Source organism: Ruditapes philippinarum, unplaced genomic scaffold (assembly GCF_026571515.1).
Source record: "Ruditapes philippinarum isolate M1 unplaced genomic scaffold, ASM2657151v2 ctg1755_1_1_1_1, whole genome shotgun sequence".
NCBI lineage: Eukaryota > Metazoa > Mollusca > Bivalvia > Venerida > Veneridae > Ruditapes > Ruditapes philippinarum.
The window spans coordinates 73349-87610 of record NW_026861259.1 but is presented as its reverse complement, the minus strand read 5'-3'; the positions used below and the strand labels follow the sequence as shown (position 1 = coordinate 87610).

Sequence of the window (14262 nt, the reverse complement as noted above, 5' to 3'; positions counted from 1 at the left end):
CTCATCCCGTGCATTCTTCGAATTTATAATCCTCTCTATCTTGGTAACAGAAATCGGAAAATCTCGGATATTTACTTAAATGTGTGTGCTTTTTTCCAGATATAAGTATCAATATTCATTTCCAAATTATTTGCATTCATGCAGCAACTATTACGAAAGTCCAAGAAATATTTTGTTAATTATAAATGTTTATATAAACTGAAAACCATCGTACGTTTAAAACTGCATGTCTTAATCAAAATCCATTCCTATTTAAAAGAAACTTTAGAAAGTGGTATCAATGGTACAACTATTTAGTGTATTTATAGGATAAGCCTGAAGAAGTAATATTCACAGATATCTTCTATATAAGTGCCTTGAATAGAACAGTAAGACATATTTTTTTCTTAAAGCCCCTATAATGCCTCAAAAACTGTTTATTTTTGTATCTTGTTTCCGTTTCCAAAAAGATACTAATTTTCGATATACAAAATCTATCTTTTGTACCTTTAGCTCTATTGGCAATTGGCATAATCATAGTGAATTAGTATTTTGTTTGGAAGTCAAAATACTACTTTGTTAATATTTTCCTACCTTTACGATACATAACTATGTTCAAGGCTAATTTTCAGCTGTTCAATATCTAACGTGCTCTTATTCCATCTTTAAATAAAATATTATTAAACTCAAATATGACATATATAAAGAATTAAGAAAACATTGATTTCTGAGGCATATTGTTTTAAAATAAAATGTATTGTAGTAAATGGATTGTGAATAACTATAAATTTCTCAACTGTTTTAAATGCTTTTTCCACATAACTATGTTCCTATTCAACCTTGTTTACTTATCTTTTAGATCGACAAATTTAATGCCGCCTATATGACTGAAATACTGTTGGGAAAAGGCGTTAAAAAGAAACAAACAAAAAAACAAAAACAAATTTTTTTAATATGGGAAAAGGAACCCTTTTGAACTAAAACCTAATGATGTTGGCTTTTTTAACTTCCCCGGGGGGTTAAAATTTTTGGTAAAAAGACTGGTGTTCCCTGTGCTTCCCTCATACTAGACCCTCTTCCTGTTTATTTAAACTTCTTCGCATTGGAAGAAACGTTTGTGTCACTTTGGAAATAAAAATGAGAATTTCATTTTGTAAAATTTTCTTTTTGAGTTACCTACTGACATATGCAAAGTCAGAGGAACCACACTGTTCAAAATATGATTTTGAAGAGAAAGTGTTAGAGAAAATGGTTCGCATGGAATTTCAAATGGAGAGAATGAAATCTGAAATGGAACAAACAGTGAAAAGTGTTGATCGTAAACTGAATGAAATGGATGAAAAACAGGCAAAACTTTCGTATACCATTAAAACAACACAGGAAGTGTTAAGTGAGAAAATCGAAGCACAACACAACAAAACGACAGAGGTTATTGAGACCAAATTAAAGGAACTGCCAAGTCTAAAAGGTAAAACTAATTTCTCATACTTAGTTTATTCAAGTTATTGTTAAAGAACGAACCAATGCTATGTAGCTCATAGTTAATGTCTAACATATATAATTTTGTACCTATGACCATTTAAAGGGACTCCACTGAGGTTTAAAAGCCTAAAACATAACATTTGAATTTCTTACAAAAATGAGCTGGGCCACTTTAAACAGAATTAGATCTATATGCAATGATAGTTAGAAATATATTTTGAAATAAATTGAAAATCGTAATTTTATGCTTTTTTAGCCTGATTTGAGTCATTTTTCACAATTTGAATCATTATTTTGGAAAACGAAGTGCGCAAATGATCTGAAATTTTGCACAAAGATTAGTGGTCTTAAAATATTTTCAGTCCCATCATGTTAAAAAACTCAGTGGAGTCCCTTTAACTAATTGAAGTATCAAAAAGATAATCTATGTCTTCTTAATACTTCACTTCAATAAGCGTCCTTTCCAATAGTTATCTAAGCTTTTAATCTCTGTAAATGTAATTGTTTCACAAACAAGAGCTGTCGGTAGGACAGCAACGCTCGACTATTATTAGTGCTTGATAGTAAAAAAAAATGCTTGATACAATTACCTCCTCCTGTTTACAGGTTGGGGTAATGATGGTGAACAATTGTGCAAAGTTTCAAAGCCATATGTCAATGGACTTTGAAAATATTTGAACTATTACAAAAACTTTAACATAAGTGGTTACGCCGACGCAGACGACGACACTGACGCCGAGGCCGACGCTCGGGTGACTACAATAGCTCTACTTATTCTTATCGAATAGTCGAGCGAAAAAATGATAAAATAAATCTTTTTTCTCAAAGTGATTTTTTCTGTTTATATATCGTTAAAATAAGAATAATTGTCTTTAGAACTTCATTAAATTCCTGTATATTGTTTATATAACATTTCAACAACATAGAAATTTTAGGCCGATGGGCAACCAGGCCGCCAACTTCACAAAAATGATAGAATTAAAAATCTCAAAGTGATTTTTTTTTCTTTTTAAAACCTGGATATACCAAGAATAATCTTAAGAACTTCATAATGCCCTGTTTTTATCTTATTGAGAACATTTCTACAACTGTAAAATTCCCTGTGTTTAAATAAAAACGTTTTCTCAAAGTGATTTTTATTATTTTTATATATCCATTAAATAACTTAAAATAACAAGGATTGTCCTTCATTAATTGCCGTTTTTATTTTTTTTAACATTACTACAAATAAAAAATTTATGCCGCCAGACCGCCAACTTCACGCCGCCAGGTCGCTTGGCCACCGGGTCGCTTGGCCGCCAACTTCACGCCGCCAGGCCGCTGGGCCATCAGGCCGCCAACTTCAGGCCGTTTGACCGATAGGTTGCCAACTTCACACATCTAATAAATAGAGGGTATTGAATGAGTGTAAGTTTAATACTGAATGAATTGAACGAGATGTATAAAATTATAATATATCAATATTGTTTATAGTAATAAGTTCAATAAATAGATATGAACTTACACGAATTTAATATTCTATTTATCACATACCAAATATTTGATATTCTTTTTATCACATACCCGAAATTAAAAAATACAGCTTTCATTGATGCGCCTGTAGACTTTGCTAACATTAAATTTTAGTCAGGTCAAAATATATTAACGGCCGGGCAATACTATTTTACGGAATAAACAACCTCAAGGCACATTCGTTATATTTGACTCGGACCTGTTACGCACAGTCGCTTTTACCTTATGTCATAGAACTAAGGCGCGTAATTCATCATAATCATTGTAGTCTCGAATTCCACAACAGTATCTTCTAATTTAAGTATAAAATTATAAAGATACTTGTACCAGTAAAGAGAAGGTACATTGCTATGATTGATGTATAGAGCTGAAATTCATAACATAGTATTGAAACAAAAAATCATATATGATATAGTTTCATTTATCAATTTTGTTTGAAGGGTGACCATGTAAACCTGCTCCGTTACGCTTGTTCACGTTAGAAAATTTCCACAAAATTTTGTTTGACATACAAGCAATAAACGAAATTAGACGTATAGCCTGTAATTCTGCTTTTTAATCTAGTTGTGATAAAATGTAGGTGGCCAATTAGCAAGTCGGCGAAGTGTGCACACATTCAATATCCTCTATTAATTTGTCTTTCATAACAATATCATTTTGTAAACCTTACTTATGATCCTGTTTCAGATCAGATTGTGACACCAACTGTGGCATTCAAGGCAAGACTAAATGCTCACACTGCCGCTCCTGCTGGTCAAGTTATAGTGTTTCCTACAGTACTCTTCAATGAAGGAGATGCTTACAGCAGTCAGACAGGGAAATTTACGGCCACAACAAACGGAACATATCTTTTTACTATAGCATTTTGTGTCCTACCAAACAAACATTTGAAAGTGGATATAATGGTTGATGGTGTAGCATACACTAAGACATACATTAAAGACACCGATGATGTCGACTGTCATACAGGTGACACTGTCGCTGTGTTAAAACATGGACAGAGTGTGTGGGTTCAGCCATATGGTAGTAGCTCTGGTAATATAATTTACCCTTCTTCAGGTTATTGGCACACATTTTCCGGAGTTTTGCTTCATACATAAACACAATACTTCCTGCATATGATTTCACACGACTTGTTATACAATTATTAATAATTATCAAACACGTTGATGAAACAAATGCAAACTGTTTCTGTGGATAGCTATTAAACTATTTCATTCATTAATTATCATAATCTTAAAGACATTTGATATTACTTACTTGGTATAATTAGGTAAACACAATGTCCGAATGTTTCATTACTGTGTCATATCTCACTAATGTTAAATATAGCATCAGATTAATTAACATCATTGTACTCAACATAAATATATATATATATATTTGGACGAGTACCCGTGTAACGGATAGACTTCGGAACACTAGTTATGAACTCAAAACGGTTCGAGGACAGAGCTTAAAAGACAACTGCATGTACAACTTGGCTTTTATTAAAATGTGACTTTTTGCATGAAAAGTATCGATTTGCAGACAAAAGCAAATCCTTTTGATAGAATATAGACCTTTTTACAATACGATTTTCCATAGCAACGAATGTTGCATTTCGCGCATGCGCATTCTGCGTAGGGCAGAAAGCAATAACGATGTCTATACAGTTTATCATACTTTAAGGCTTTAATAGATGCGATTTCATGTTATGTCACCCCAAAAATATTAATTTTGGGATGACTTAATTAAGACGGTAAGTACTGAAAACGTGAATTTATTTTTAACAGATCTACGAAAATGTGCGGGAGTAATAATTCAATGGTCAAAACGGGCACACACATGTCTTTGTTTAAGGTATCATTAGACGACTTTTCCATCAGTAATTTAAATTGAAACAGCAGGGTGTTAAAGATAAAATTTTATTACCCCTATATTACATAATATTACACAATTTGTATTGTACACTTCCTTTGAATAACTGGATTGGTCAGGCGGCAAGTGTCAAACAGATTGGCACTTGAACGTTTGTTCATTCAACCGGGACGTTTAAATATCATGATATAGTTAATCAGTTACGCTTATTAAGATGGTAATGTTAATTTATGTAACTTTTAAATATACCGATCAATGTTTATGGATTTTGAGAAGAGAAAAATTGTGTGAGGTGCATTATTAAAAATGACATGTATTACGAAGTGTGTTATATCTTTTCCAAACAACCCATCTTAACTTTTCAAGATTTTGAAAAAAAAAAATAAAAATTTAAAATCTATTAAATAATCTAAAAAAATTTCTGTTTGCATCACAGGCAAATCGGATAAAGGATATAATCAGGTATATTGAACACTAAAAATGCATTATCACCTGTTTTTATATTTTTTCTGAATGATAATTAATCTCGATTTCATGTTATATAATTTCTTTTGTTTTTAAATGAACTATTTCACGAGCAAATAAGTTGACTTTTCATTTGCTAATAGATATATTTCCACATATTCTTTCAAAAAATGATCTCAGTGTCAGGTCCGTGATCGTAAATTCTTAAAAAAGTATCTTTTCCATGCCTTTTTATGGCATTCTTCGCCACAAAGCTATAAAGTCATCTTTTCTATATTTGTTGAAAGCTATTTTATATAACATTCTACCGTTTACCTTGAACTAACTCTTGTCTATGAACTTCTACTATATTTCTATGTAAGGCGAAGCATTTTTTGGCCTACGTAGATTGCGCATGCGCGAGAAAATTCTAATGCCGGTCTAATTTTTCGTAGCAACGGACCGCGTCGTAAAAAGGTCTATATGTTTTTAGAATGCATGTATCTTATTACTGTGGGTAATGTGTCCTCGCCGATATCGGGATAATGCTAACGTTGCAAGTGGCTACTTATAAATAGGACATATTCGCATTAATTCTTTCCCTTTTTACTTAAAGTTTTATATGACACATGTATACGTGTATTCAAAAGTAAAAAATACAACCGTTGTTATAGTACTATGTCGTAAATAAAAGGTAGTAACACCAAGTCCTGCTCAATATTTCTTACGCAAGAAACGTAGTTCTAAAGATAAACGTCATAGTATGTAACAGTTTGTTTCATAAAGATAAACAGCATATTTAGTATGTAGTAGTATATTTTTAAATGTTTTTTTTTTATGAAAGATAATGTTCATATTTAGTTTTAAATGTGCTTTTTAAGATAAAGGTATAATTAGTATATAACATTTTGTTTCATATGTATGCTTTTTTTATGAAAGATAAACGTCATATTTAATATCTAACAGTTTGTTATATATGTATGTTTTTATGAAAGGTAAACGGTATTTAGTATGTAAAAGTTGTTTTATATGTATGTGTTTTATGAAGATAAAGGTCATATTTAATAATACTTCTTTTTTTCTTTCTTAAATTAGAATAACGCTTCATTAAACAATCTCTTCTGATAACTGCATTTTTTTAATGAAAAAATCGCATTTTGTTGTTTGCTTTTCTTTTTTTTCTATGTTTTGTTTACGCTGTACTTTGGATTTGTATTGACTATAAACATTGTTTTAACATGTTTAATGCTAAATAAAATGTTCGTATTCCTATATTTAGTATATAATAGTTTGTTTTTCGTATGTGTGTTTTCATCAAAGATTAAGGTCATAAACAAAAGTCATATTTGGTAAAACATTTAGCTTTATTTGAACTTATAGACCCATTACCTGGCATTACAACCAGTTTTATCAATTCATAATATATATCAGTATAATGTGTCTAAAAGTAAGACGTAAGATTCGTCCTATCTTTTAAAATATCTAACTTATGTTTTAGCTGTCTTATTGCAATTGCCCTAACATTAGACAATTGAAATAAAACAACAACTTCACACATTTAAAATGAGATAAGTCTTTTCATAGCAACTCTATGCCCAGTGAAATCCATATATACCATCAGAGTCAACTCCTTGTTCTCTAAGAACTGTAGTAGCAAATACTGTACAGTTGTTACAAACATTGGCAAATATTTACTGCATTAAGCATCAACGTTGCCATATATTTCATGTTTTCCTTTTCGCATACAGCAGACCTCATCGAAATCTCAGATTTGATTTTCTTATCTCTCCATTCATTCAATGTTGTGTGACCTAACGCACTTTGTTAGTCAAATATTCTCGGGGCAGCCAGATTTAGTTGAAATTGGTCCTTCTGAAATATGCACGACGTGATACGACTAGTTCTAGAAGACGATTCTGATTTAGCTAATTCTGTCAGTATTCCAAGCTAAAAATAGATACAATAAAATGCTATGTATTGCTGATTTAAAGCAAAATGGTAGAAGTATAATAATGGCAAGACTAGCATTGTTAATGTAATTATTTCTTCAAAATTCTTCTTTATTTCACCTGCATGCAATGGCTTTCTGAAAAGTATATTGGCCCATAAGATCGTTAGGTTTTAAGTCAGACCTATACTGCCAAGGTCATATGATAGAAGCCCTTTACAGAAAGGCATCAGAAGCCTCTTTGTGCATTATTTTAGATAGAACAGTCAATGGAGTGAAGCATTCCATGAGTTAACTTGATAGATTCCAAACATGAGAGATTTCAAAGTCACTGATTGGATTTGAACTGACGGTGTAATGGGGAAAGTGAATTATGATCACCATCTCTAGTCCACATACTAGTATTATAAAATACATACAAAAAGCAACATAATTTTGAGGGACACAAATGCAGTATCATATGGCGTCCTCATTGCTTTCATTACAATGTTAACATTCTGTATCTGTTGAGGATCCTCTGATGCCTGAAACATACAATATAGTATATATGTTTTTAAATAAAATATATACAATAATATATCAAACATTCAATAAATGATGATAATACAGTTAATATAGAATAAACTTAAGAACATCCTGCTATGCTGAACATACCTGAAAATATAAAAGAGTTTACCAACGTTCTGTTAATGATCAGACTTCCTGAAATTCAGGTTTTACTGGTGGAAGTAGGCCACAGTAGCCCTTTCGTGCATTATTCTACGCACAAGCGGGCAACTGAGTAGAACCACCGATTTTCTGTAAGCTAGTTGGATAGCTTCCTAGTATGACAGAATTCAAAGTCCCTTTCGGGATTCGGCAATCAGTCATGAGGACCAAGTGATTTGAAGTCAACAACCTTAATCGCTCAGCAATGGAGACCATTACTTAAAGAATAGGATAATAACATTCTGTAATTGCTGAGGACATCCTCTGGGACCTAACATACACAAAAGTGCATAAATACGGGTATCATAAATGCAGAAGATACTCTGATAGTTGAAATAAATTATAATTTTGCAAACAATTTAGCTGAATATGTTTACAATACTCTGAAAATTGCAACAGAATAATATACCGATTTTAATTGCTGAACATTGAAGCATATGAAAATCGGATGATGATGTATGGAATATACATGAGAATGGAAGAGTTAAACAAAGTTTACTGTATAACCAAAAGTGTTTAGCCTTTGTCACCAGTATAGGGGCTGGTCAGACTGCATGCAAGTCAGTTGCTCAACATTTTTATTTTGATACCAAAGTCCCTAAACTTTGATTGAACTGTTAGAAGTTTAAAGCCGAGCAAATCCGTTTGAAAAGGCAATTTAAGGATGAATATTTATATGCAAATATTCCTCCATTAAGTGTAACATGAAACACGTTTTTAAATAAAGCTCAGATTTGTTTTAATATGTAAATTAATCTATCTTGCAATAATACTATTTGTAAAACTCGTTCATGAGTGTTTCACATGATGTCATTAGAGAAAACATTATAATTGCATTGAATTTAAGTATAAAAATCTCAACCGTATATGTTAAATTTTCTTTGGGTTTACATTGAGACTGTATAAGATCATAAGACATCACATGCCCCTTTGTTGATTATTTTAGGTTCGAGCGGTCAGCTAAGTAGAACCACTGACATTCTTAAAGCTAACTGGATATCTTTATCGCATGGATAGTCTCTGGCTGTTACGGGAAAGCAGATTTAAAGTAAGGAACATTATCCACTTAGCCATGTCGGCCCCATTCAAGCCATGATCCCTCTCAGCTTGGAAGATTTTGATATTTACCCTTTCATGGATGATTGGAGATTACAAATAATTAACAATAGTGGCTATTAAATGCAGCTTAGATTTTCTATATACAAGCAGGTATATATCAAATGAATAATATACTACATCTTTATAAGACATAAGCCAAACGGTATAGATCTGTTCTATACATTTTGTATTTTCAATTGTCAAATAGTACAATATTTAATACAACAGCAACAATAACAACAACAACTTAACATCTATCATATATTGAAAACGAGGCCTTATTATAACAATTGAATATATTTTGAATTGCATATCTCATTATATGTAATGATTTATTACAAATGAGAATATGTTAATACAGGTTAAGACAATCATATACAATTATAAATAACACATTAAAAATAAATTTACTGGATTTGATGGATTAAATCACAGATCATTAATTTTGAAAGTCAAATTCAACAGCCTTCCATTTTATTAAATTATTATTTAAAGCCGACTTATTTTGAACTGTAAATATCAGTATCTCGCAATACACTTTCTATGACAAATTATGTGTTTTGTGGCGGCTTTCTAGATTTACTTGTGGAAAAAATCTTAAGATGTCCCATTGTGCATATATTTCCAACTTTAGCTTATACCTTAGTTGAACCCTAGACTTTCCAAAAGAATACTGGGCCATAAAAAACTAACCAAACAATTACTGTATTTATTTGGGCGGAAATGTTTGTATATATCTATCTATATAATGGTAAAACAATCTTTAAACAAAGTGATCCCTCGGAAGCAATAATCACAACAAAATTACATGAAAAATGCAGACTTAGTTTGATTGAGTCTGTACATGAGGGATAATGGATAAGTGCAACATCCCTCACGCCCCTAGCACCGGCTTGAGCGGTAGTTTTGATTTAATTCATCAATGATTTGTTAAAGTTACATTGTATTTGTTACTTAGTATACAGCCGCCTCACTGATATTAATCACAACTTTCCGGCCCTGTCCATCAGTCTGCGGATAAGGACGTCGAACACAACAATATGAATACACAGAACGGATATGGTATTTTGGTCTTACCTATGCTAAGAAACTTGATATGTAAACAAAAGCAATTTTATGCTTGGAGTTGTTGGCAAGTTTATTTCCAATATATCAAGTAAAAGTCTATCTAAATTATACAAAAGCAAACAATATATTATTTATATATTTATTATTATGGTTGTAGAATCCGAAAGTACAAAATGCCAACCTGTTGACATTTAGTCGGACTTGTTAATTTTTTTTACATCAGTTGGCTTATATAAATGGCTGTCAGACATATATTCAATCATAATTGTATCAAACCGACTTAATTTTCCTTTGGATATCAAATATATACATTCGATTTACGTACATTATCGAAGATTACAGTTTCTAGTTTTGTTTACATCTGAAACCACGTGGTAGATCTACTTTTAATCTGTATTAACTCCGAGGTTATTATAGATAATAGTCGAGGACGTCCCAATTGTACTAGTATTAATTGATTAAGACATTATGGTTGAACACCACAACAATTCTAAGAAAAATGCACGTCATTTTTATCATTGCTTTTTTCTGTATCAGTTGTCAGATTTAAATCTTGAACTTATGGTACTGTCAAGGAGAAGTGCATTCTGTACAATTTAATACAAGAATAATTGATAGTTGCCGATCATTTATATATTGAAATACAACAAAATGACGATATTCATCACTGATTGCCGTTGTGGGCGACTTTCAATATATATGATGGACAGTTCTTAAAGCCCGTTGGGACTGAATTGTTCGTCTTCTGTCTTGCTTCGTCGGACCCTTGTAGGTGATTTTCTTGTTGCTCTGGCTTACTTTAAGGCATCGAGTACTTTGGTAATGGTCATTAGGCTGTACCTTTTTTCTACATATTTACATAATTTTGTATGTGTTTTATTTATTTCGTCTAATGTAACCATGACCATTGTTAGAATTTCACTTGGCGGGGATTATTTTTATTTACACTTTAATGTCATTCAGGAACATATTGGAGCTAAGAGTGAGGTTTGGCGCGTCTAAAACCGGTTTAAACTCCCCAGTGGTTTAACTACCACTGACCGTTCCAAGGCGGTACCCCTCTGTGTTCCTTCATGTGTTTTTCATGTCTGTTTTGCTACTTGTTTTGGATGTTTACATGTTTAGTGATGTCTGTCTTGTTGGATTGTCGTTGACGGTAAGTATTTTCTCAATCCCCCACTCTCACCCATTTTTACCCCCCCCACCTTTTCACCCTTACAGCCCTTATCCCTTTAATTCCTTTATGGGTCCGTTTTAGTTGATATTATTTCACATTATATGTCCCACTCCTTTCACCCTTATGTCCGCTCTAGGTTTTTTTAGTGTGTCCGGGGCTGCGTCCTGTAAACTTTGCCTTTGCCTTGTTGATCTTTGTTCTTGTTTTTTTCAATGCCAATTCATCAACGAAAGAAATAACTGCTGTAAGAGTGAAATTCAACAGTTGACATATCTTGTTTATTTATTTACTTTTGCCTGAGATTTCCTATATTGCACCGCCCCTGCAGAGCGTTTATTTTCTGGGTAGTGCATGACAAAGTAGTTGCCTTGTTCTAGTGGTGACCCTAGTTCGTTAACCTTACCACATTTTGAGGTAATGCTAAGTATAGCAATAGCGGCGCTATAACCAAGGGTTTCGGGGAAACTCTTATCAATAAAATGTCATGTAAATGAAATATCTGCAATGTAATTTTATTTTTATGAAAATAGAATCAAGTATTAAATGTAAGAGATAACGACATGAATAAAGTCAAACTCAAAATTTGCCACGTTTCTCTTTTGTATTCGATTCTTGGTTGATTTTATTTCCTTCTTGTAACACAGTTTAAGTACTTTTTGTTTCATCATATTTACCACGAGATATAAGACATTATTTGCACTTTGAGCATACTTAATATATTGTACTAATTTATATACCCCTGATTTATATTTAGCCCCGAGTTTTCAAAGGTTAGGGGTAAAAATACCCTTAAAAATAGAAGTTTGAACACTGATAATCAAAGAAATTATCTCTTTAAAAAAAGATCTTAATGCTAATAACTGCAATATATTATTAATATATCAAGTTACAGTAGCAAATAGTTACACCTTAATTTAATGAGTGCTGGGTCCTTAAAATATTCTTAAAGTAAGAATTATTTGAACTGTAGAGAATTTTTGTTTTTAACATTTTTTTTCTGAACGTTTCTCTTTCAATTTCTAACCGTTTTATTTTTAATAAAACAGTTAAGTTAAATGCTTTACCAACGTAAAATATGCTGTTATTATAAAAAATATCTCTTACCATTAGTCTATAGTTATCTAACGTAAAAAAAAAGAATTTTGGCATGACGTGTAATATATTTACAGAAATATATCCGTTATTTCCGTACTCAATAAAAAAAGAAGTAGAAAAAACTTTCTATAGTTCTACACATATTCTATTTTATCGGACTTAGATAAAATAATGAAATGAATTACAATAAAAAATGCCATGATTGTAGGCATTGGTTTGTTACCGTATATGAATCACCGCCGTATAAACATATCTGCGGATGTTTCTAAATTCAAAATGTTATCATAACGTGATTTAGTGTTAACACTTCCAAAGCTGGTGCTAATGGGCATGGACAGTAGCTTGCACTTTACAGTTCTGTCCATGAACAGACTCAATCAAACTTAGCCTGAAGCATTTACAATTTTGCCGTTCTTTGCGGTTCTTTAGGAATTCTATTTCTCTCCAATTGTGCTGCGAAGACCTGACACATGGTCACTCTAATAGATATTCTAAACGAATTCAAATGAGTATAATATGAATTGAAAGTTACTTATTAAAATACATGTTAAATACTGATGAATAAATACAAGATAACATATGAAAATGCATTCCAAGTTTCACTCTGACGCAGTCGCCATATATAACATATACAGTTAACGAAGTGTCATAAAAGTTAAGTTTTAACCTAAATCAAGCGCGTAAAATCAAACTAAGTATGCACATATTCGACAAAATTATCAGCCTGAGCATACCTTTGAACTAATTACCAGCTACGTAATTGATATTATATAAACATTCGATTGAATTAAGTAAAACTGTTATTTTGTAGGTAGTATTTTGAATTGCATGAACGATAGTTTATGCACATTTGTGAAGATGTATCTTATTTCTTATTTCTAATTTCAAATTTGCACAGGAAGTTGGAAAGATCTTGTTATGATTTTCATTTCTTTCTTCCAAAGCAAATATCTTAGACGAAAAATCCATGTTGTAAGATATAAATGCTACAAATAGTCCGTCTTATAAATGTTCTTACATTAAGTTGCATCTATTAGATATCATGTATTTAAATGCCTTACTACTTAACCTCTTATCTATCTATTCATCATTTTTCTGTAAACAATTGTTTTGTTTTATTCAGCATTTCATTTTTTTGTGTTCCTAAAGACGTTAACATGGTTTATACATACAGGCATGCATTGTTCTCAGTTCTCGAATTATCGTGCGTTAGCAGCACATCTCTAGAGTCATGATTTGCTTTATTTAACTTCCAAACACTTAAACTATTATCATGTATCAAGTATGATCTTATTTTTATGTTATTCTAATTATAAGCGAATCAAAAGTAGAAAGGGGATGGAGATATGTAACAAAAAAGAATAACCAGGAGTAATAATATTAGTAGCAACAATAGTCATACTCAATTTGCATAAAGCATGAAAGCCATTTAAGTTTTACTTACAGCTTTTTATTTCTTACTTTATTTTTATTTATTTATTTTTATGTTGTTTTTTTTAGGGGGGGGGGTTCTGAGAAAAATGAATGTAATGAAAACAATCCATGGGAAAAAACGTTTATCTTGGCAGAATTTCATATGTTTACAATTAATATGAAGTTAGGGCGTAAATGTTCGTGAGATATTCAAATATATCATGATAAACTTATACTGTTTTTCTATAATATCAGTACAAAGCAGATTTCCTCCATTTTGAGGGAGGGAAGTTTAATAAGTAAATATCCTGAAATTCTACCATAACTGTATCAATAAATTCTCAACTTTTATATAATCATGACAAACTAATGGATTTAAGGTTATTGGCGACGTATTGCGAATGATAACAATAGATGCTATCAACCCGACACAAACCTCATCCCTACCAATGCTTACAAAGATTCGAAAAGGTACAGA

General features: G+C 31.7%; 1 protein-coding gene across 1 annotated transcript; it reads left to right on the top strand.

Moving 5' to 3' along the window:
• The first annotated feature begins 1042 nt into the window (after positions 1–1042).
• On the top strand, positions 1043–6133 carry LOC132715078 (complement C1q and tumor necrosis factor-related protein 9A-like). The gene is made up of 2 exons (XM_060698053.1): positions 1043–1447; positions 3661–6133. Exons 1-2 carry the CDS (start codon positions 1117–1119, stop codon positions 4071–4073), a joined length of 744 nt encoding a protein of 247 aa, XP_060554036.1. The 5' UTR covers positions 1043–1116; the 3' UTR covers positions 4074–6133.
• Positions 6134–14262: the final 8129 nt, after the last annotated feature.

Bases quoted from the DNA above. Each gene is read 5' to 3' on its own strand.
- LOC132715078 (XM_060698053.1), top strand. From the start codon at position 1,117: ATGAGAATTTCATTTTGTAAAATTTTCTTTTTGAGTTACCTACTGACA. The intron at 1,448-3,660 runs GTAAAACTAATT...ATCCTGTTTCAG, and splicing joins GGAACTGCCAAGTCTAAAAG to ATCAGATTGTGACACCAACT.